The 24,411-nt window shown below is 45.2% G+C and overlaps 1 protein-coding gene across 1 annotated transcript in view; it reads left to right on the top strand.

The window, feature by feature from the left end:
• Nucleotides 1–24,411, top strand: part of LOC129828986 (protein shisa-9B-like) — a 50,404-nt gene that overhangs the window by 12,834 nt on the left and 13,159 nt on the right. Inside the window, exon 3 of the mRNA XM_055890352.1 lies at nt 1,444–1,562. Within this exon, the coding sequence (XP_055746327.1) occupies nt 1,444–1,562 (119 nt within the window). The remainder of the gene's footprint in view (nt 1–1,443; nt 1,563–24,411) is intronic.

The following is a 24,411-nucleotide window of genomic DNA, read 5'->3' as shown; positions in this document are numbered from 1 at the left end:
CACATTACTTTTGATACTTAAGTATATTTAAAACCAAATACTTTTAGACTTTTACTCAAGTCGTTTTTTACTGGGTGACTTGACTTTTACTCAAGTATGACAATTGGGTACTTTTTCCACCACTGGGAAGAAGTCCCTGTAGACGAGACATTTTTTCCATCTGAAAACAGCCAGCTATCATGTCTGACATCAACATTGCTTCCCTCTCAGCATGCCACCACAGCACTCCCTAAGAATTTGGCTGTCCCACACACATATCACACCTACACACTGTCCCACTCAGCAGTTCCAATGGGCCGGGGCTCACTTTTGGCAGCTCTAACACAGGAGTTCCCCTCTGGCTGGTTCTCTTACCGTGTGGTCGCAGTCCCTGATGTGCAGGGTGGAGAAGCACTATTCGGCAGCGGAGCGATACACTGAGCAGAACAGAGGCACCAGTGTGTTAATAATTGATCAATGTCAACTCTGTAAATTCAGTAAACTCAAAGAGAGAAAACATGTTTGTCAAAGTGATGAATGAGATTGCTAGGGAGGTGGATTCGTTTATTCTGTTTGTCATTAGAGAAAGGGGTTTGGGAGTTTTTGTATGTGCGCATGTGTGCGTGCAGGTTTCTGCAAAGTCTGTTTTGTGGAGAAACAGAGTTTGTAGAGCAAGAGAGTTGTTCATTCTATTAATCTCTCCCATTTGATATATGTCACATTGTCACCTCTCCCTCAGCTCACCCCTATGGAGTTCTGCTCTGTCCAGCTAGGGAGGGCAAATTCACCGTAGTACCCTTCCCACATTTATACACATTCCTGGCACATAATGTACTGTACAGATAATCACAGCCCAGGGGAAGGTCAATCTGTTCAGGAAAGTCCTCCCAGGAGAAGAGGAGAGCCCTAAACCCCCCCCCCCCCCCCCCCCCCTTCCTGAGGTCTGGCTCCGTGGGACACAAACACACAAAGAAAGAGAGATGATGTCTTTCAGTACAGCAGTGTGTTCCCTTACACACAGCTCAATGACGTGACAGTGTGTTTTAGGGTATTTATGAGTGTGACACTGTGTGCCTGATAAGATTACACTCAATTAAAATGGCCCATTTTCAGTGTCACTCTCTCTGTCTCCGTCTCTCTCCCCCCTCTCTCTCTCTCCCTCTCTCTCTCTCCAGATTATAATATCACACACTCAGCCCAATTCTCTGGCTCCTATCACTTTCTTCCATGTTCCCCTGCAGTGCTGCTGTTCTTATTTTTGGCTTTGACTAAGCCTACAGTCACATACAGTGGCCAGCTATGGGGAGTTATTTGCCCAGGAGTTTAGGGTTAGGGCTTGGGTCGAATGCCTATAACCACGGGATCAGCTGGTTCAATCCCCACTCACAGTTCCTACTCAATCACCACACATGTAGAGAGTCATTCTAAAGTCTAACTGTAATATGTGTGTCTGTCCATTCACAGGACCCTGACAGAGCTTCTGAAGCAGCCCAGAGGAGAGGTTAGCTCAGTGGACAGCACAATCACCAACCCCCCTATCGAAACCAACTACATCTCAGCTAGGATGCTACGCAGCCGCAGCGGTAAGCACAGCTACTCAGCACACACGCACAGTGGTGTAAAGCACTTAAGTAAAAATACTTTAAAGTACTACTTAAGTCGTTTTTTGGGGTACGTGTACTTTACTTTCTTATGTATATTTTTGGCTCTTTTTACTTTTACTCCACCACAATCCTTAAGAAAATATTGTACTTTTTACTCCATACATTTTCCTTTACACCCAAAAGTACTCGTTACATTTTGAATGCTTAGCAGGACAGAAAAATAGTCCAATTCACACAGTTATCAAGAGAACATCCCTAGTCATCTCTACTGCCTCTGATCTGACAGACTCACTAAACCGACATGCTTTGTTTGTAAATGACGTCTTAGTGTTGGAGTGTGCCCCTGGCTTTCTGTAAATTAGAAAAACCAGAAAATGGTGCCATCTGGTTTGCTTAATATAGGGAATTTGAAAATATTAATTTTTTGATACTTAAGTATATTTTAAACCAAATACTTTTAGAATTTTACAGAAGTAGAATTTTACTGGGTGACTTTTACATTTACTTGAGTCATTTTCTATTAAGGTATCCTTATTTTTACTCAAGTATGACAGTTTTCCACCACTGCACAGGCACACACACACGCAACAAATTCTCTCACTGTACTTTTGCTCTTCTCTTGCATCACTAAAGCAGCCAGACCAAACACTGCAGTTTCAGTCCTGCGTAAAACCTAGCTGATTCATTAGTGTAGTTACAGGATGAGGATCTAGGGGGCACTTATAACCCTGCACTCAAACACACTATGACTTATTCGAGGAATTCAGAGCGGAGCGCAACTCAGTCCATCCTATTATAGGATCACGAAATGATGCTCTACGTATATGACATGTGTCTGTTGATGTACCACATGATTTCTGGAGACTTCTTTCAATGACTAAAGAAATGACATGTATTTGTACATACTTCACTAGTTTCCGGCTGTGTATGCATCACAATATGCATGTACAGTATGTGTGTGTAGCTACCGTAGAATAATAATGACTCATTCTAATTCAATGGTGTGTACACTGTGCTGATAGTGGCGTCAAGTTAACACAAAGCATGCCTTAGTGGTTGATAACATCAGTGAGGCATCAATTTGGAGAGCTCCTTGTCTGATAGGGGCAACAACAGATACTACTCACATCAAGGAGATAAGGAGCTAGGGGGATTAGAAGAAAACCAGGGACAGCACCCTCCTCAGTAAATAGGCCACCTGTACGGTACACATGGTAAACTGGTAAACATCAATAACGAAACCAGCAGCAATCACCATGCAAACTCAACTAGCCAGCCCACCAGCACATCCATCCACAACAGGCATGTGCCAATTCTATACATCCAGATGTGTGTATGTGTGTGTAGATGTGTGTGAGAGAGAGAGAGCGAGAGACAGAGAGGGGTGTGTGAGAGAGAGGGGTGGTGTTTGATCTAAGAGGCCCCCTACCCTTTCCCTCACCCGTCCAGCTGACTGTGCATCCATAGACCTAGGTTAGAGAGAACACACACATCACACACACACACAAATGCGTACACACATCACACACACTGGTCTGCTCACACTCAATCCCCAAAAAACCTTTGGATCTCAGACCAGCCACAGTCTTTTCTGTGATCCCCACTCAAAACACACACACAAACACATATACACATCAAGGATCTGTATTACTGTGTGTTGATGGAGGCCTTGGCTGTAGCACTAGAGATTGGACTTGGATCATCTGCGCAAATGCAGTTTAGTGGATTACACGCACACACACGGCACAGCACTCCTCCAGCCTTGAGGATTTGGGCTGTCGGTGATGTATTATTTACGGTGAGAACTATAGACTCCGCTAGGCTCACCAATCCCTCTTTTTACTCCTCTTTTCCCTCCTTTCTTCTTTCTAAAGGATTTCAGTTTGACACACTAGTGCTTCTGGTTTATAGTTCTGTCACTGCTCTAATCTCACTCTGTCTCAGAGTGTGGGATTGGCACAGTTGTCAGGCGAATTTAAAAGGTCTGGCTCTGAAGGTGATGTTCAATCAATCAATCAATTTTATTTTATATAGCCCTTCGTACATCAGATAATATCTCGAAGTGCTGTACAGAAACCCAGCCTAAAACCCCAAACAGCTAGAATGCAGGTGTAGAAGCACGGTGGCTAGGAAAAACTCCCTAGAAAGGCCAAAACCTAGGAAGAAACCTAGAGAGGAACCAGGCTATGAGGGGTGGCCAGTCCTCTTCTGGCTGTGCCGGGTGGAGATTATAACAGAACTATGCCAAGATGTTCAAAAATGTTCATAAGTGACAAGCATGATGTTGTTAAAATGCTGTGGTTTGAATAACCTCTGTCCTCTCAATTGACTGTTAAGGGTCATCCCTGTCTGTTTCTGACTTAGTTGAGTGGGACATTATAGTACATTATGGTGCTAAACAGTATTGGCTTTTCCAGTGGGGAGGGAAAGAGATGCTTTGATAAAAGAAAGATATGGTTTGGGAAAAGAAAGAGATGCTTTGGGAAAAGAAAGATATGCTTTGATAAAAGAAAGAGATGCTTTGGGCAAAGAAAGAGATGCTTTGATAAAAGAAAGAGATGCTTTGATAAAAGAAAGAGATGCTTTGGGAAAAGAAAGAGATGCTTTGGGAAAAGATAGAGATGCTTTGGGAAAAGAAAGAGATGCTTTGGGAAAAGAAAGAGATGCTTTGGGAAAAGATAGAGATGCTTTGGGAAAAGAAAGAGATGCTTTGGGAAAAGAAAGAGATGCTTTGGGAAAAGAAAGAGATGCTTTGGGAAAAGAAAGAGATGCTTTGGGAAAAGAAAGAGATGCTTTGATAAAAGAAAGAGATGCTTTGGGGAAAGTAATGCCGCCTGCTCACTGACCAAGGAGTCAGATTTACGAAGCATTTTGCTCTGGGTGTAAAGTTTGCACCAGCTTTTTCAATAGGGGATAAAACCCCAAAAAACAAAGCTTATTATACTTCCTCTTAACCTTTATTTATCCTTTTGGTCTGCCCTCAATATTTAATTCACTTAGAAAACTTGTGTCTACTGGTGTAAACTTTGCACCTGGTGCAAATGCTTAAGTTTGGCCCAAAAGCTTCATTTTCATTTAAGTGTAGAGCAGCTTATGATACTTTTGTGTATGTTTATGAACCTCTCTCAGTCCAAAGACAACATTAAAACACGTAGAACGTTGGTTAACGTAAGAAATGGATTGTTAAGAGAGGCCACAGAAGAAAATAACAAAATTAACTAGTTATCAAACAGGAAATTACCTTGGGATAAGCATTTTCTCACGACACTCACCTCTCACGTCCTCTATCACGCAATAGCTCTCCCTCTCTATTCTGTCCATCTTTCTCTTTGTCTCTTTCTCTCTCTCTGCAACACTTATTTTTCACCCACATTTACCTTCCCTCTCTTTCTTAGTATCGTCATATTGGCTGATAACCTCCCATCTCCATCTCCAGGCTCCAAAAAAGACAGACAGCTTGTTATTCTTATAAATGACAGATTTTAGCAGGGAGGGATTTGTTGCCCCCCCCCCCCCCCCCCACCCCCTCCAGCCCTAAGGGAAGCACTCCAGTTAAATATATAAAAACTAGTCTCTCATAGGGACTGATCAAGTGTGAGTCTTCAAGCACAGAGGGGTGATGGGGAGTAGCACAGCTCTATATACAGGGTGGTAATAGGAGGTAGCAAGGTGTGTGTGTGTGTGTGTGTGTGTGTGTGTGTGTGTGTGTGTGTGTGTGTGTGTGTGTGTGTGTGTGTGTGTGTGTGTGTGTGTGTGTGTGTGTGTGTGTGTGTGTGTGTGTGTGTGTGTGTGTGTGTGTGTGTGTGTGTGTGTGTGTGTGTGTGTGTCGCTATGCCTGTCACACTTGTGAAGCTCAAATGGCCAATGTAAAACTACACTGCTCTCAAAGTAGTACAGACGCATTAGGGCCAGCCATACACACACACACACTCTCTCGTGTTTTACAGACGTCAGACATCCCGTTATGTACTCTCCTCTTTATCACCCTCCCTAAGGCACAAAATACTCTTTAATGTAACATTACAAACACACACACACACATGTGCTTGCTTGCTCGTCTCAGCAGTCTCTTAGTGTTTCACGGCTATGAACACACACAATAGCTGGGTATTGGGAGCAGGTTGTACTATGGGTAAGTGTGTTCAGAATGAGGCACAAACACACCTCTGGGCCTCTTGTGTAATAACCATGTAATATCCAATGTATTATCAGTCCTGTTACTGTTCTGAAGGATCATGCCATCTCACCAATTCCCTAATCACCCTTTGGACACGCCGGCTCTCCGGCAAACTCACCACACCTGAACTCACTCTGATAATCACCATTCCTCTCCTTTCCTCACCTATATAAGCAGCTAGTTTTATATCAGTGTTTGTTCAGTGTTTGTAGTGGCATGGGGCGGCCCAAGTCCTTATTCGATTTCCTTTGTTGTGCTTACCGGACTCTAAAGTAAGTGCCTTTTATGTATATAGAGAATTGTATAATGCTAATGCTAACTTTCTAGCCGGTATGTTTATTGCCAATCAGTTTATGATGCTATACTTTCCTTAGAAAGTATTCCTTCCTTTGTCTTATATATCCTGAGTTCCATAGATATTACCCCAACCAGAAGCCATGGATTACAGGCAACATTCGCACCAAGCTAAAGCTGTTGCTTTCAAAGAGCGGGACTTTTTTCTTACTTTTATTTAACTAGGCAAGTCAGTTAAGAACAAATTCTTGTTTTCAATGACGGCCTTGGAACAATGGATTAACTGCCTAGTTCAGGGGCAGAACGACAGATTTTTACCTTGTCAGCTTGTGGATTCGATCTTGCAACGTTTCGGTTACTATTCAAACTGTCACGATCGTCATAAGGAGTGGACCAAGATGCAGCGTGGTATGTTTCCATCCTTTTATTTGGAATAGAAAACTCATAGGGAAAAAAAACAATAAAGCGAACAAACGAAACGTGAAGCTCAAAATAGTGCACACAGGCAACTACACCTAGACAAGATTCCACAAAGCACAATGGGGAAATGGCTACCTAAATATGATCCCCAATCAGAGACAACAATAAACAGCTGCCTCTGATTGGGAACCATACCAGGCCAACATAGACATATAATTCCCCTAGATAACCCACCCTTAATCACACCCCAATCTAACCAACATAGAGAATAAAAGCTCTCTATAGTCAGGGCGTGACAGTACCTCTCCCCCAAAGGTGCGGACACCGACCGCAAAACCTGACTCAATAGGGGAGGGTCCGGGTGGGCATCTACCGTCGGGGGCGGCTCCGTTGCGGGTCGAATTTCCCACTCCGCTCGTGGATACGTCATCGGAGAAACCGGACCGTGGATCGTTGCCGGATGAACCGGAGCGTGGTTCGTCGCTGGGGACTCCGAACTGTAGATCGTCGCTGGGGACTCCAGACCGTAGATCGTCGCTGGGGAATCCGGACCGTAGATCGTCATCGGGGACTCTGGACCGTGGTTTGTCGCCGGGGACTCCGGACCGTAGATCGTCGCCGGTGGCTCCGGAGCTGGAGGCTCTGAACTGCAGACTGTCGCTGGATGTACCAGACCGTGGACCGTCTCAGGAGGTTCCGGACTGTGGACCGTCTCAGGACGTTCCGGACTGTGGACCGTCTCAGGAGGTTCCGGACTGTGGACCGTCGTTGGAGGTTCCGGACTGTGGACCGTTGTTGGAGGTTCCGGACTGTGGACCGTCGTTGGAGGTTCCGGACTGTGAAACGTCGCCGGAAGCTCTGGACTGGGAACTGTCGCCGGAAGCTTTGGACTGGGAGCTGTCGCCGGAAGCTCTGAACTGGGAACTTTCGCCGGAAGCTCTGGATTGGGAACTGTCGCCGGAAGCTCTGGACTGGGAACTGTCGAAGAAAGCTCTGGACTGGGAACTGTCGCCGGAAGCTCTGGACTGGGAACTGTCGCCGGTAGCTCTGGACTAGGAACTGTCGCCGGAAGCTCTGGACTGGGAACTGTCGCCGGAAGCTCTAGACTATTGGAGGCGCACTGGAGGCCTAATGCATGGGACCGGTACAGGTGGTACCGGGCTGGTGACACGCACTTCAGGGCGAGTGCGGGGAGGAGGCACAGGATGTACTGGACTGTGGAGGCGCACTGGAGGCCTGATGCGTGGGACCGGTACAGGTGGCACCGGTCTGATGACACGCACCTCAGGGCGAGTGCGGGGAGGAGGCACAGGACATCCTGGACTGTGGAGGCGCACTGGAGGCCTGATGCGTGGGACCGGTACAGGTGGAACCGGGCTGATGACACGCACCTCAGGGCGAGTGCGGGGAGGAGGCACAGGACGCACTGGACTGTGGAGGCGCACTGGAGGTCTAGAGCGTAGAGCTGGCAAAAGCCGTACTGGCTGGATGCTCATTTTAGCCCGGCAAGTGCGGGGCGCTGGCACAGGACGCACTGGGCTGTGAAAGCTCACTGGCGGCACAGTGCGTAGAGCCGGCGCAGGATATCCTGGACCGAGGAGGCGTACTGGAGACCAGGAGCGCTGAGCCGTCACAACCCGTCCTGGCTGGATGCTCACTTTCGCACGGAAAGTGCGAGGAGCTGGCACAGAACGCACCGGGCTGTGGATGCACACAGGAGACACATTGCGTATCTCTGCAAAACATGGTGCCTGACTGGTCCCACGCTCCTCACGGCAACTGTCTTGCTCCAGACACCAAACCATCCACTCTACCTCATCACTCCCCTCAACTATCCTACAATACTCCTCGCTCAGTCTATCCCAATATTACTCTTCGCTCTCAGACTCGCCCCTCAGACTCAATCCCACAAAGCACAATGGAGAAATGGCTACCTAAATGTGATCCCCAATCAGATACAACGATAAACAGCTGCCTCTGATTTGGAACCATACCAGGCCAACATAGACATATAATTCCCCTAGATAACCCACCCTTAATCACACCCTGACCTAACCAACATAGAGAATAAAAAGCTCTCTATGGTCAGGCCGTGACACCAACGCTTTAACCACTAGGCTACTCTAACCCGGAAGCTTATAAGAAATCATGCTATGCCTGCCGACAAATCATCAAACAGGCAAGCGTCAATACAGGACTAAGATCGAATCGTCCTACACCGGCTCCGACGCTTGTCGGATCTGGCAGGGCTTGCAAACTATTACAGAATACAAAGGGAGGCACAACCGAGAGCTGCCCAGTGACACAAGCCTACCAGACGAGCTAAAAAACTTCTATGCTCGCTTCGAGGCAAGTAACACTGAAACATGCATGAGAGCATCAGCTGTTCCGGAGGACTGTGTGATCACGTTCTCCGCAGCCGATGTGACAGGTCAACATTCACAAGGCCGCTGGGCCAGACGGATTACCAGGATGTGTACTCCGAGAATGCGCTGACCAACTGGCAAGTGTCTTCACTGACATTTTCAACCTCTCCATGTCTGAGTGTAATACCAACATGTTTCAAGCAGACCACCATAGTACCTGTGCCCAGGACAACAACCTCTCCCTCAACGTGATCAAGACAAAGGAGAAGATTGTGGACTACAGGAAAAAGAAGACCGAGCACGCCCCCATTCTCACCGACGGGGCTGTAGTGGAGCAGGTTGAGAGCTTCAAGTTCCTTGGTGTCCACATCACCAACAAACTAACATGGTCCAAGCACATCAAAACAGTTGTGAAGAGGGCACGACAGGAGACTGAAAAGATTTGGCGTGATCTTTCTCAGATCTTCAAAAGGTTTTACAGCTGCACCATCGAGAGCATCCTGATGGGTTGCATCACCGCCTGGTATGGCAACTGCTCAGCCTCTGACCGCAAGTCACTACAGAGGGTAGTGCGTACGGCCCAGTACATCACCGGGGCCAAGCTTCCTGCCATTCAGGACCTCTATACCAGGCATTGTCAGAGGAAGGCCTTAAAAATTGTCAAAGACTCCAGCCACCCAAGTCATAGACTGTTCTCTCTGCTACCGCACGGCAAGAAGTACTGTGGCGCCAAGTCTAGGTCCAAGAGGCTTCTAAACAGCTTCTACCCCCAAGCCATAAGACTCCTGAACAGCCAATAAAATGGCTACCCAGACTATTTGCAAATAGTCTGGGTAAATAGTAAATAGCAAATAGTGTAATTTGAAAATTACAGGCCTCTCTCATCTTTTTAAGTGGGAGAACTTGCACAATTGGTGGCTGACTAAATACTTTTTTGCCCCACTGTATGTGACAAATAACATTTGATTTGATTACATTTTATTGGTAATGTCCTTTGTTTGGTTAGCATGGTTGATATACAGTACTTTTATATTTCTCCTTACTTATGGCACTTTGTCTTGTGTACTAATGTATTTTATCTATCTCCTCTTTGTATTCCCTTCAGACCACAACCTACTATCATAACTTGTCACAAACTTACCTTCCGGCCTTACGAGCCATCAAATCTCCATCCTACCCCCCATGTGCTCCTGTGACCTTCTGTTGTGCCCTTTTAGTTAGTGAATAAATAACGAGAACTAGAAACCTTGCCTTGAACCTTTGTTCCCGCATTCTTACAGATGCGCCATAGTGGCAATATCACTCTTCAACCTAGCCCAAGATACAGTCCACCCTAGTCTTTTTCTTTAATTATATTAGTAATAGTACTGCTGCTTCACTGCTGTATAACTCCAGCCCGTTCCCTCTGTCCCTCAAATGACTGCATCATGTCTCAACAACCCTCCACTGTTCAGACAGAGAGAGTAGCCCAGGCCCAAATGGAACAGACAGCTAAGGACACATATCTACACTATCTATCATAGATGGCTTGGTCTGCAGTGTATAGTACACCACCCAGCCTGGGAAGACATGACATTGCATAACCATAATGGGCCGCTCCTGCCCTCTTGTTCTTTCTTCAGTGGGTCACCACGCCGAAGATCTTACTTGGTCATAATTTAATGGAGAATTTTTCTTAATATGCAAGGCATAACTCCAACTCCCCATCTCCCAGCTTCTTCTTTGCTAGATCACATACCACTCATTTGATGTAGTCATACACACATACAGTGGATTCGGAAAGTATCCAGGCCCCTTCCCTTTTTCCACATTTTGTTACTACAAACAATACCCCATAACGACAAAGAGAAAACTGGTTTTTAGAAATAATTGCAAATTTATAAAAACTAAAACACAGAAATACCTTATTTACATAAGTATTCAGACCCTTTGCTATGAGACTCAAAATTGAGCTCAGGTGCATCCTGTTTCCATTGATCATCTTTGAAATGTTTCTACAACTTGATTGGAGTCCACCTGTGGTAAATTCAATTGATTGGACATGATTTGGAAAGGCACACACCTGTCTATGTAAGGTCCCACAGTTGACAGTGTTTGTCAGAGCAAAAACCAAGCTATGAGGTCGAAGGAAATGTCAGTAGAGCTTTGAGACAGGATTATGTCGAGGCACAGATCTGGGAAAGGATACCAAAAACTTTCTGCAGCATTGAAGGTCCCCAAGAACACACTGGCCTCCTTCATTCTTAAATGGAAGAAGTTTGGAACCACCAAGACTCTTCCTAGAGCTGGCCGCCCGGCCAAACTGAGCAATCAGGGGAGAAGGGCGTTGGTCATGGAGGTGACGAAGAAGTCACTCTGATGGAGCTCCAGAGTTCCTCTGTGGAGATGGGAGAACCTTGCAGAAGGACAACCATCTCTGCAGCACTCCACCAATCAGGCCTTTATGGTAGAGTGGCCAGAAGGAAACCACTCCTCAGTAAAAGGCACATGACAGCCCGCTTGGAGTATGCCAAAAGGCACCTAAAGGACTCTCAGACCATGAGAAACAAGATGCTTTGGTCTGATGAAACCAAGATTGAACTCTTTGGCCTGAATGCCAAGTGTCACGTCTGGAGGAAACCTGGCACCATCCCTACGGGGGAGCATGGTGGTGGCAGAATCCTGCAGTGGGGATGTTTTTCAGTGGTAGGGACACGGAGACTAGTCAGGATCAAGGGAAATATGAACGGAGCAAAGTACAGAGAGATCCTTGATGAAAATCTGCTCCAGAGCGCTCAGGACCTCAGACTGGGGGCGAAGATTCACCTTCCAACACGACAACAACCCTACGCACACAGCCAAGACAACGCAGGAGTGGCTTCGGGACAAATCTCTGAATGTCCTTGAGTGGCCCAGCCAGAGCCCGGTCTTAAACCCTATCTTACATCTCAAATCAAATCAAATTGTATTGGTTACATGTGCCGAATACAACAGGTATTTTCACCTTACAGTGAAATGCTTACTTACAAGCCCCTAACCAACAATGCAGTATTTATTTTTTTATAAGAATAAGAAATAAAAGTAATAAGTAATTAAAGAGCAGCAGTAAAATAACAACAGCGAGACTATATACAGGGGGGAGACTGGAGACCTCTGGAGACACGTGAAAATAGCTGTGCAGCGACACTCCCCATCCAACCTGACAGAGCTTGAGAGGATCAGCAGAGAAGAATGGGAGAAACTCCCAAAATACCGGTGCGCCAAGCTTGTAGCATCATACCCAAGAAGACTTGACGCTGTAAGTGCTGCCAAAGGTGCTTCAACAAAGTACTGAGTAAAGGGTCTGTATACTTATGTAAATGTATTATAATTGTTTTGTTTTTTTAAAGAAATTTGCAAAAAAATGATTTAACTGTTGTTGCTTTGTCGTTATGAGGTGTTGTGTGTAGATCACCAACTCAAAAGAGGTGCCGGTTTAAAAATATACTGTAGGTACAACTGTCCCAGCACTCCAGGTTAGAGGACGTAGAATGACCAGTAGGAGACAGAGATACAATTCACACTACCAGACTCAAGACAGACACACACAGTCATTGAAACAGGAAGTAATGGTGGAAGTGATGTGATAGTGGTTAGGAGTCCACTTACATGGTCAAAGTTTAAAGTTTTTGTCACATGCACAAGTACAGTGAAATGTGTAAAGGATAAGTTTATTACAACAAATCTCTATTTTTTATGTAAATGGCATGTTATAGAAGGGTCCAGACACCTTTTTTGCTGAACAAAAGGGAATATAACATTGCAGATGAAGTTTGGAATTACACAACTTCATGCGTACAACATCTAAAGACCTGCATCACTACATTGAGAGCTTTGCCATTTCTAAAATGAAATTTTGTTCATACTACACAATGAGGATGAGGAAGTGATTTGCTGTTTGGGGTAAGTTTCTCTGAAACGTGAAATCACGAAAAAGGTGTGTGGACCCTTCTATAACATGCCATTTACATGTGGTGGTATAAAAGAAAACGTATATTTAACTTGCAAGCCCTACCCAACAGTGCAGTATTCAATATCAAAATAGTATAACAAATAAAAATTAATAAGAAATGAGAAAAACCTATATACAGGGTCAGTACCAATACAAAATGTACACTGTGCAGGGATACTGGAGTATTTGAGGTATACAGTATATACATGTAGGCAGGGATTAGGAGAAATTAACTGGTATCAGGATAAATAATAGTAAACAGTATGGCTGCAGCATAAGTGTTGGGTGGTTGTGTACGTGGCGGTGAGTGTGGGTATGCAAGTGTTAGTGTGTTAGTGCGAGTGTGTTAGTGTGTGGGTGTTAGTGTGTGGGTGTTAGTGTGTGGGTGTTAGTGTGTGGGTGTTAGTGTGTGCAAAAGTGTCAGTGTAGGCGTCATAGGCGGTTATACATGTAAACAGGGATGAAAGTGACTGGTAGCAGGAATATAGAAACTTACTTATGGTAATATACTAATGGTAATATACACTGAGTATACCAAACATCAGGAACACCTTCCTAATATTCACGGACGGGAGCATGGAGAACAGTTCATGTCTCAGTGGCTGGAGTCTTTGGCAATTTTTCGGACCTTTCTCAGACACCGCCTGACATGTTCGTCCTGGATGGCTGGGAGCTCACCCCCAGTGATGCGTGGGCCAGCTGCACCACCCTCTGTAGGGCCTTCCCGGACGAAGTCGGTGCAGTTGCCATACCAGACGGTGATACACCCAGTCAGGATGCTCTCGATGGTGCAACTGTAAAGGTTCCTAAGGATGTGAGACCGTTTCAGCCTGCTAAGGGAGAAGAGGCACTGCCGTGCCTTCTTCACGACTGTACTGTTGTGAGAGGACCATGTCAAGTCCTCAGTAATCTTGACCCCCTCCACTCCGGCCCTGTCGATGTGGACAGAGTTGTGCACCCGCCCCTGTTTCCTGTCCAAGATCAGCTCCTTGTTCTTGCTGACATTGAGGGAGAGGTTGTTGTCCTGGCACCACTCTTGGAGTAGTGCGTGGCCACACAGTTGTGGGTGGACAGGGAGTACAGGAGGGGGCTAAACACACACCCCTTGTTGAGGGTCAGCGTGGCGGAGGTATTGTTGCCTACTCTTACCACCTGGGAACGGCTCAGGGCAGTAGTCATTGTAGCAGGATGCCTTAGAGAATTTGGGGGAAAGGAATGATGGTGGTCAGCTTGAAACATGTGGGTATTACAGACTGGGACAAGTCTATTTCTAAATCGTGGAAGATTCGACAAGATAAGTTGTACTCCAATACTTCCCACAGCTGTCAAGTTGGCTGGATGTCCTTTGGGTGGTGGAACATTCTTGATAGGAGGACTGAGACGTAAATGAAGACTTACTAAAAAGTATTCTCCATTGCCCGCTGTAATCCTGGGAAATGTTTGCTTACTCCTTCACAGGCTGGATGAGCAAATGTAAACTACCAGCATGAATGTAGGAACACGGCCATTCTTGCTTTCACAGAGACTTGGTTGGATAGTGGAGTGGGTGACAACGATCTTTCCATTGATGGATTTTGCGCACCAGTCTGCTTGGATAGAGACAAATTGAGCACTGGAAAAGAACAGGGTGGTGGGGTTTGCATTTATGTAAAGAACTGGTGCAACACAGGGCGAGAAAAAATCTGTGAATCTGACATTGAACTTCATGTCATTTCTCTCCGCCCATTTGTGAGTTCTCCCAACTATTCTATGTTGTTGTTTATATCCACCCATGTGCCAATGTTGATAAAGCCACAGAGCTCTTAGAAAACACCCTGCACAAACTTGATACACTACATGACCAAAAGTATGTGGACACCTGCTCGTCAAACAGCTCATTCCAAAATCATGGGCATTAATATGGAGTTGGTCCCCCCTTTGCTGCTATAACAGCCTCCACTCTCCTGGGAAGGCTTTCCACTAGATCAGTGGTTCCCAAACTTTTTATAGTCCTGTACCCCTTCAAACATTCAACCTCCAGCTGCGTACCCCCTCTAGCACCAGGGTCAGCGTACTCTCAAATGTTGTTTTTTACCATCATTGTAAGCCTGCCACACACATATGATACATTTATTAAACTTAAGAATGAGTGTGAGTTTTTGTCACAACCCAGCTCGTGGGAAGTGACAAAGAGCTCTTATAGGACTAGGGCACAAATAATAATTCAATAATAATCAATAATTTTGCTCTTTATTTAACCGTCTTACATTTAAAATCTTATTTGTTCATCGAAATTGTGAATAACTCACCACAGGTTATTGAGAAGGGTGTGCTTGAAAGGATGCACATAACTCTGCACTGTTGGGTTGTATTGGAGAGAGTCTCAGTCTTAAATCATTTTCCACACACAGTCTGTGCCTGTATTCAGCTTGCATGCTAGTGAGGGCTGAGAATCCACTCTCACATAGGTACGATGTTGCAAAGGGCATCAGTGTCTTAACAGCACGATTTGCCGAGGCAGAATACTCTGAGCGCAGCCCAATCCAGAAATCTGGCAGTGGCTTCTGATTAAATTCAATTTTCACAGAACCGCTTGTTGCAATTTCGATGAGGCTCTCTTGTTCAGATATCAGTAAGTGGACTGAAGGCAGGGAATGAAAGGCATAACGAATCCAGTTGTTTGTGTCGTCCGTTTCAGGAAAGTACCTGTGTAATTGCGCACGCAACTCACTCAGGTGCTTCGCTATATCACATTTTACATTGTCCGTAAGCTTGAGTTCATTTGCACAGAAAAATCATACCATGATGGAAAGACCTGTGTGTTGTCCTTGTTAATGCAGACAGAGAAGAGCTCCAACTTCTTAATCATATCCTCAACTTTGTCCAGCACATTGAATATAGTTGCGGAGAGTCCCTGTAATGCTAGATTCAGATCATTCAGGCGAGAAAAAACATCACCCAGATAGGTCAGTCGTGTGAGAAACTCGTTGTCAGACAAGTGAAAATTATGGTCAGTAAAGAAAACTTTAAGCTCGTCTCTCTTTTTTTTTTTACGTGTCAATACTTTGTCCCTTGATAACCAGCGCACTTCTGTATGTTGTAAAAGTGTTACATGGTTGCTGCCCATATTATTGCATAGTGCAGAAAATACACAAGAGTTCAAGGGCCTTGCTTTAACAAAGTTAACCATTTTCACTGTAGTGTCAAAAACATATTTCAAGCTGTCAGGCATTCCCTTGGCAGCAAGAGCCTCTCTGTGGATGCTACAGTGTACCCAAGTGGCGTCGGGAGCAACTGCTTGCGTTACCACTCCACTATGTCTCCCTGTCATGGCTTTTGCGCCATCAGTACAGATACCAACACATCTTGACCACCAAAGTCCATTTGATGTCACAAACCTGTCCAGTACTTTAAAAATATCCTCTCCTGTTGTCCTGGTTTCCAGTGGTTTGCAGAAGAGGATGTCTTCCTTAATTGACCCCCCATAAACGTAACGGACATATACCAGGAACTGTGCCAGGCTCGCCACGTCTGTTGACTCATCCAGCTGTAACGCATAGAATTCACTGGCATGTATGCAAAGCAGTAATTGTTTCAAAACATCTCCTGCCATGTCACTGATGCGTCGTGAAACAGTGTTGTTTGATGAAGTCATTGTCTGTATAGTTTTTTTTGCCTTTTCCCACAGCATTCCCACAGCATCCCACAGCAAATACTTATTTTCCACCATAATTTGCAAATAAATTCATAAAAAATCCTACAATGTGATTTTCTGGATTTTGTTTTCTCATTTTGTCTGTCATAGTTGAAGTGTACCTATGATGAAAATTACAGGCCTCTCTCATCTTTTTAAGTGGGAGAACTTGCACAATTGGTGGCTGACTAAATATGTTTTTGCCCCACTGTATATCCCCGTTGGAAAATATAAATTGACTGTTTGAAAATGTGAATAATTTTTATAATTTTTATAATCATTTTAACACATTTTTATTTGGCTACCCCCGATGGCATTGCGCGTACCCCAGTTTGGAAATGCCTGTTCTATACCAATGACTGTCAGAGGGCTCACAACCACTGACATCCTACCCAGGGTCTGAGTAGGACCACGAACCAGCCCTACAGGACTTCATTGACTGGTGTGACAGTGCGCTGCTGGAGTTGAATGTCTCCAAGACGAAGGAAATGGTAGTCGAATTCAGGAGGAAGCCCCCCAGGATGGACCTGGTGATCCTCCATGGTGAAGAGGTGGACATTGTGGACCAGCATAAATATCTTGGTACCATCTTTGATAACACCCTGAAGTTTGAAAAAGCTCACCAGAGACAATACTTCCTCATGAAACTGAATGAATTCATTGTCCACAAATCGATATCGCAAACCGAGAGCATTCTGTTTTTCCTTCGTATGCTGGTTCACATCCCTTTCTGTCAAGAACAGGAACCGCCTCCGAGCCATTGTGAACACCTGTTGTAAGTTCCCCGGGGTGCCTCTCATAAGTCTGGCTTCATACTTTGAGCAGCAGGCCAGGAGGAAGGCCTATAACATCCTCAGCACTCATGTCCTCAACCCACAGTTTCAACTGCTCCCCCTTGGACGCCACCTGCTCTGTCTCAAGTGCTCCACCAATAGGCACAGGGCCTCGTTTGTGCCCGAGGCCATCGAGGACCATTAAGGAAGACCTAAGGACTATTCTAGAAATAGTTTAGCCCTGCAATTAATTAAGAACTGTAAATACCATTAACTTTTAGTTTCTTAAATCGCACAATGTGTGTGTTTGTCCTGTCTGAAGCACCCTGTCAGCCAGGAATTAATTGCCCCTTGGGGATTAATTAAGTAGTATTGTATACACATGGGAAACTGAGTGTGAAAAACCCAGCAGCGTTGCAGATCTTGACACACTCAAACTGGTTCGCTTGGCACCTGCTACCATACCCCGTTCAAAGGCATTTGTCTTGCCCATTCACCCTCTGAATGGCACACATATATTATTAATTTCTCAATTGTCTCAAAGCTTAAAGCTCTTTAACCTGTCTCCTCCCCTTAATCGACACGGATTGAAGTGGATTTAACAGGTGACATCAATAAGGGATCATAGCTTTCACATGGTCAGTCTATGTCAACGAAAGAGCAGCTGTTCCTAATGTTTTGTACACTCAGTGTATAAGTATGAACATTTTATTTGTACACAACAAATACAATGTCTTATAAGCCCATGTGGGCTGAGCATCATGAAGATGAGTGACACTAATAAATAAATAAATAAACAAAAACAAGTCATGATCGGATTTGCAAAAGGAGGGACGAGCAAGGGCCTTGTAATGCATGCTTGTAAGTTGAGTAACAGCAGTCTAGGACTTTATTGCCCCTAGTGGCAAAAAATACGTGTTGGTAAACGTTGGGTGTCACGTGTCTTAGTGATGTGAATTAAAATCACCATTAACAAGTAAAGCAACCTCCCGGTACATGGTTTCCTGCTTGTTTATAGCCTGGTACAGTTCGTAAAGTGCCTGCTTGTCGTAGTTGTTGTCGTCCTGAAGTGGAATATATATACAGCAGTCATGATATAAGATTGAATATATATCCAGCGATTATTATGAGCTGTCCTCCCCTCAGCAGCATCCTGTGCATGGTGTCGTATCTTGTCCGAAAGCATTGTTTCAGAAAACAGAGAGTATTGCAGTTACGAATCCCGTTGATTAAAACAAATATGTGATCAGATCTATACATCTAATTATTCGTCAATGGAATGGAGGGAAGTGGTGGCCAGTTTTCCCTTCGCCTTCAGTTCAGTTGGTGTCTAGCCAAATCCAGCCAGATGAACCGAACAAGTGTGCCAGCATACTCCCTTAAAAGTCCTTCACTTGAAAAACTAGATAAAATGGCAATAGAACCATTTGTCAATTTTGAGACTCCGTAGCCAGTATACACTTCCTCAAAATAGTCAGAATTTATCTAAGATAACTCAAGAAGTCTGTCATGAATTTTTATGTTTTTGCCGAGGAGATCTTAGTCATGCAATTTTACAGCTAACTAGGATGTCTGGTGCAGTATTTATCAATGAAGTAATGGGCATGAAAACAAGTTGTCTCTGATTGAATGACAACAAAGACTTTATTGAAGAATCCATACTGTTGACCAATCACCGACGAAGGAGATTAGACTTCGGCTACCGACGTCGGCTTGCCTCGAGAAAAACATTTCTGTTCCCGAACAGCCGAAAAAACCCTTAATGAAGTCCAAAACGAACAAAAGAGGTGGGCCTCTGATTGGCTGAACAAGTCACACACCCCCTGACAACCTGGTCCTGAGGGTTTTCTACAGCCGCCCCAAAATGTATGTAGTACGTTTTACTCAGTAAAACCTGTGGGCAAGGCTTTTTGTCCCCAGGAGGTTCTCCATGTAGTAACCAAAAAAGTGTTAAACAAATCAAAATATCCGTTGTTGTGACAAGGTAGCGGTGGTATACAGAAGGTAGCCCTATTTGGTAAAATACCAAGTCTATATTATGGCTAAGAACAGCTCAAATAAGCAGAGAGAAACAACAGTCCATCTTCACTTTAAGACATGAATGTCAGTCAATCCGGAAAATTTAAAGAACTTTGAAAGTTTCTTCAAGTGCAGTCGCAAAAACTATCAAGCGCTATGATGAAACCGGCTCTCATGAGGACTTTGGACTGGTACTGTATATACACTACTTTTCAAAAGTTTGGGGTCACTTAGAAATGTCCTTTTTTTTTAAAGGAAAACACATTTTTTGTCCATTAAAATAACTTCAAATTGTTCAGAAATACAGTGTAGACATTGTTAATGTTGTAAATTACTATTGTAGCTGGAAATGACTGATCAATTTGATGTTATTTTAATGGACAAAAAATGTGCGTTTCTTTCAAAAACAAGGACATTTCTAAGTGAAGAAATCAGCCAAGACCTCAGAAAAAAAATTGTAGACCTCCACAACTCTGGTTCGTCCTTGGGAGCAATTTGGGAGCAATTTCCAAATGCCTGAAGGTACCACGTTCGTCTGTACAAACAATAGTACGCAAGTATAAACACCATGGGACCACGCAGCCGTCATACCGCTCAGGAAGGAGACGCATTCTGTCTCCTAGAGATGAACGTACTTTGATGCGAAAAGTGCAAATCAATCCCAGAACAACAGCAAAGGACCTTGTGAAGATGCTGGGGGAACCAGGTACAAAGTATCAATATCCACAGTAAAACGAGTCCTATATCGACATAACCTGAAAGGCCGCTCAGCAAGGAAGAAGCCACTGGTCCAAAACCGCCATAAAAAATACAGACTGCCATAATGACCATCGTTAGATTTGGAGGAAAAAGGGCGAGGCAAGCCGAGAATACCAGCCCAACCGTGAAGCACAGGGGTGGCAGCATCATGTTGTGGGGGTGCATTGCTGCAGGAGGGACTGGTGCACTTCACAAAATAGATGTCATCATGAGGGAGGACAATTATGTGGATATATTGAAGCAACATCTCAAGACATCAGTCAGGAAGTTAAAGCTTGGTCACAAATGGGGTCTTCCAAATGGACAAAGGCCCCAAGCATACTTCCAAAGTTGTGGAATGAGTGGCCATCACAAAGCCCTGACCTCAAACTTATAGAAAATTTGTGGGCAGAACTGAAAAAGCGTGTGCGAGCAAGGAGGCCTACAAACCTGACTCAGTTACACCAGCTCTGACAGGAGGAATGGGCCAAAATACACCCACAAACTTGAGGAAGGCTACCCGAACAGTTTGACCAAAATTAATAAAATTTAAAGGCAATGCTACCAAATACTAATTGAGTGTATGTGAACTTCTGACCCACTGGGAATGTGATGAAAGAAATAAAAGCTGAAATAAATCATTCTCTCTACTATTATTCTGACATTTCACATTCTTAAAATAACCTAACTGACCTAAGACAGGGAATTTTTACTAGAATTAAATGTCAGGAATTGTGAAAAACTGAGTTTAAATGTATTTGGCTAAGGTGTATGTAAACTTCCGACTTCACCTGAATATATATATATATACACTGCTCAAAAAAATAAAGGGAACACTTAAACAACACAATGTAACTCCAAGTCAATCACACTTCTGTGGAATCAAACTGTCCAATTAGGAAGCAACACTGATTGACAATAAATTTTACATGCTGTTGTGCAAATGGAATAGACAAAAGGTGGAAATTATAGGCAATTAGCAAGACACCCCCAAAAAAGGAGTGATTCTGCAGGTGGTGACCACAGACAACTTCTCAGTTCCTATGCTTCCTGGCTGATGTTTTGGTCACTTTTGAATGCTGGTGGTGCTTTCACTCTAGTGGTAGCATGAGACGAAGTCTACAACCCACACAAGTGGCTCAGGTAGTGCAGTTCATCCAGGATGGCACATCAATGCGAGTTGTGGCAAAAAGGTTTGCTGTGTCTGTCAGGGTAGTGTCCAGAGCATGGAGGCGCTACCAGAAAACAGACCAGTACATCAGGAGACGTGGAGGAGGCCGTAGGAGGGCAACAACCCAGCAGCAGGACCGCTACCTCCGCCTTTGTGCAAGGAGTAGCACTGCCAGAGCCCTGCAAAATGACCTCCAGCAGGCCACAAATGTGCATGTGTCAGCATATGGTCTCACAAGGGGTCTGAGGATCTCATCTCGGTACCTAATGGCAGTCAGGCTACCTCTGGCGAGCACATGGAGGGCTGTGAGGCCCCACAAAGAAATGCCACCCCACACCATGACTGACCCACCGCCAAACCGGTCATGCTGGAGGATGTTGCAGGCAGCAGAACGTTCTCCACGGCGTCTCCAGACTCTGTCACGTCTGTCACATGTGCTCATGTGCTCAGTGTGAACCTGCTTTCATCTGTGAAGAGCACAGGGCGCCAGTGGCGAATTTGCCAATCTTGGTGTTCTCTGGCAAATGCCAAACGTCCTGCACGGTGCTGGGCTGTAAGCACAACCCCCACCTGTGGACGTCGGGCCCTCATACCACCCTCATGAAGTCTGTTTCTGACCGTTTTAGCAGACACATGCACATTTGTGGCCTGCTAGAGGTCATTTTGCAGGGCTCTGGCAGTGCACCTCCTGGCACAAAGGCGGAGGTAGCAGTCCTGCTGCTGGGTTGTTGCCCTCCTACGCCCTCCTCCACGTCTCCTGATGTACTGGCCTGTCTCCTGGTAGCGCCTCCATGCTCTGGACACTACGCTGACAGACACAGCAAACCTTTTTGCCACAACTCGCATTGATGTGCCATCCTGGATGAACTGCACTACCTGAGCCACTTGTGTGGTTTGTAGACTCCGTCTCATGCTACCACTAGAGTGAGAGCACCGCCAGCGTTCAAAAGTGACCAAAACATCAGCCAGGAAGCATAGGAACTGAGAAGTTGTCTGTGGTCACCACCTGCAGAATCACTCCTTTTTTGGGGGTGTCATACTAATTGCCTATAATTTCCACCTTTTGTCTATTCCATTTGCACAACAGCATGTGAAATGTATTGTCAATCAGTGTTGCTTCCTAATTGGACAGTTTGATTTCACAGAAGTCAATCACACTTCTGTGAAATCAAACTGTCCACTTAAGAAGCAACTGTCACGAACCGGCTCAAAGCCCGTAACAAAAGGGAGACAACGTGGAGAAAAGGAGTAACAAAATATATATTTATTAACTAAGTATAATATACAATGGTGTGTGTAATCAGTAATCAGTAGTGTAAGTGAGTGTTTTGCATGCATGAATGTGATAATGCAAGGTGTTGAAAGATACTGAAACAAACAACCAAAAAACCACCAAGAAACACAAACAAATCTATCAAGGTGTCTGCCTGGAGAGAGTCTTGCCCATGAATGGGGAAGTGGTGCATTTATCCTATGACAGTGGGCCCAGGTGTTTCCCATGTAGCTGACGACCCTCCCAACTCTGCCCACCGACATCCTAATAAGGAAACAAGAACAAAGAGAGAATACGGCAGACAGAGTGGGAGGGTCGTCACACAACACTGATTGACAATAAATTTCACATGCTGTTGTGCAAATGGAATAGACAAAAGGTGGAAATTATAGGCAATTAGCAAGACACCCCCAATAAAGGAGTGGTTCTGCAGGTGGTGACCACAGACCACTTCTCAGTTCCTATGCTTCCTGGCTAATGTTTTGGTCACTTTTGAATGCTGGTGGTGCTTTCACTCTATTGGTAGCATGAGACGGAGTCTACAACCCACACAAGTGGCTCAGGTAGTGCAGCTCATCCAGGATGGCACATCAATGCGAGCTGTGGCAAGAAGGTTTGCTGTGTCTGTCAGCGTAGTGTCCAGAGCATGGAGGCGCTACCAGGAGACAGGCCAGTACATCAGGATACGTGGAGGAGGCCGTAGGAGGGCAACAACCCAGCAGCAGGACCGCTACCTCCGCCTTTGTGCAAGGAGGAGCAGGTGGAGCACTACCAGAGCCCTGCAAAATGACCTCCAGCAGGCCACAAATGTGCATGTGTCTGCTCAAACAGTCAGAAACAGACTCCATGAGGGTGGTATGAGGGCCCGACGTCCACAGGTGGGGGTTGTGCTTACAGCCCAACACCGTGCAGGACGTTTGGCATTTGCCAGAGAACACCAAGATTGGCAAATTCGCCACTGGCGCCCTGTGCTCTTCACAGATGAAAGCAGGTTCACACTGAGCACATGGGACAGACGTGGCAGTCTGGAGACGCCGTGGAGAACGTTCTGCTGCCTGCAACATCCTCCAGCATGATTTGGCGGTGGTTTGGCGGTGGGTCAGTCATGGTGTGGGGTGGCATTTCTTTAGGGGGCCGCACGGCCCTCCGTGTGCTCGCCAGAGGAGCCTGACTGCCATTAGGTACCGAGATGAGATCCTCAGACCCCTTGTGAGACCATATGCTGGTGCGGTTGGCCCTGGGTTCCTCCTAATGCAAGACAATGCTAGACCTCATGTGGCTGGAGTGTGTCAGCAGTTCCTGCAAGAGGAAGGCATTGATGCTATGGACTGGCCCGCCCGTTCCCCAGACCTGAATCCAATTGAGCACATCTGGGACATCATGTATCGATCCATCCACCAATGTCACGTTGCACCACAGACTGTCCAGGAGTTGGCGGATGCTTTAGTCCAGGTCTGGGAGGAGATCCCTCAGGAGACCATCCGCCACCTCACCAGGAGCATGCCCAGGCGTTGTAGGGAGGTCATACAGGCACGTGGAGGCCACACACACTACTGAGCCTCATTTTGCCTTGTTTTAAGGACATTACATCAAAGTTGGATCAGCCTGTAGTGTGGTTTTCCACTTTAATTTTGAGTGTGAATCCAAATCCAGACCTCCATGGGTTGATAAATTTGATTTCCATTGATCATTTTTGTGTGATTTTGTTGTCAGCACATTCAACTATGTAAAGAAAAAAGTATTTAATAAGAATATTTCATTCATTCAGATCTAGGATGTGTTATTTTAGTGTTCCCTTTATTTTTTTGAGCAGTGTATATATATATACACACTGTGTATACAAAATATTAAGAACACATGCTCTTTCCATGACAGACTGACCAGGTGTAAGCTATGACCCCTTATTGATGTCACTTGTTAAATCCACTTTGTGGCAACTCAGTATTCGGAGTAT

The sequence above is a fragment of the Salvelinus fontinalis genome, chromosome 30 (genome assembly GCF_029448725.1).
Source record: "Salvelinus fontinalis isolate EN_2023a chromosome 30, ASM2944872v1, whole genome shotgun sequence".
NCBI lineage: Eukaryota > Metazoa > Chordata > Actinopteri > Salmoniformes > Salmonidae > Salvelinus > Salvelinus fontinalis.
Note: the sequence above shows the minus strand (reverse complement) of the source record. Positions and strands in the feature narration are given on the sequence as shown.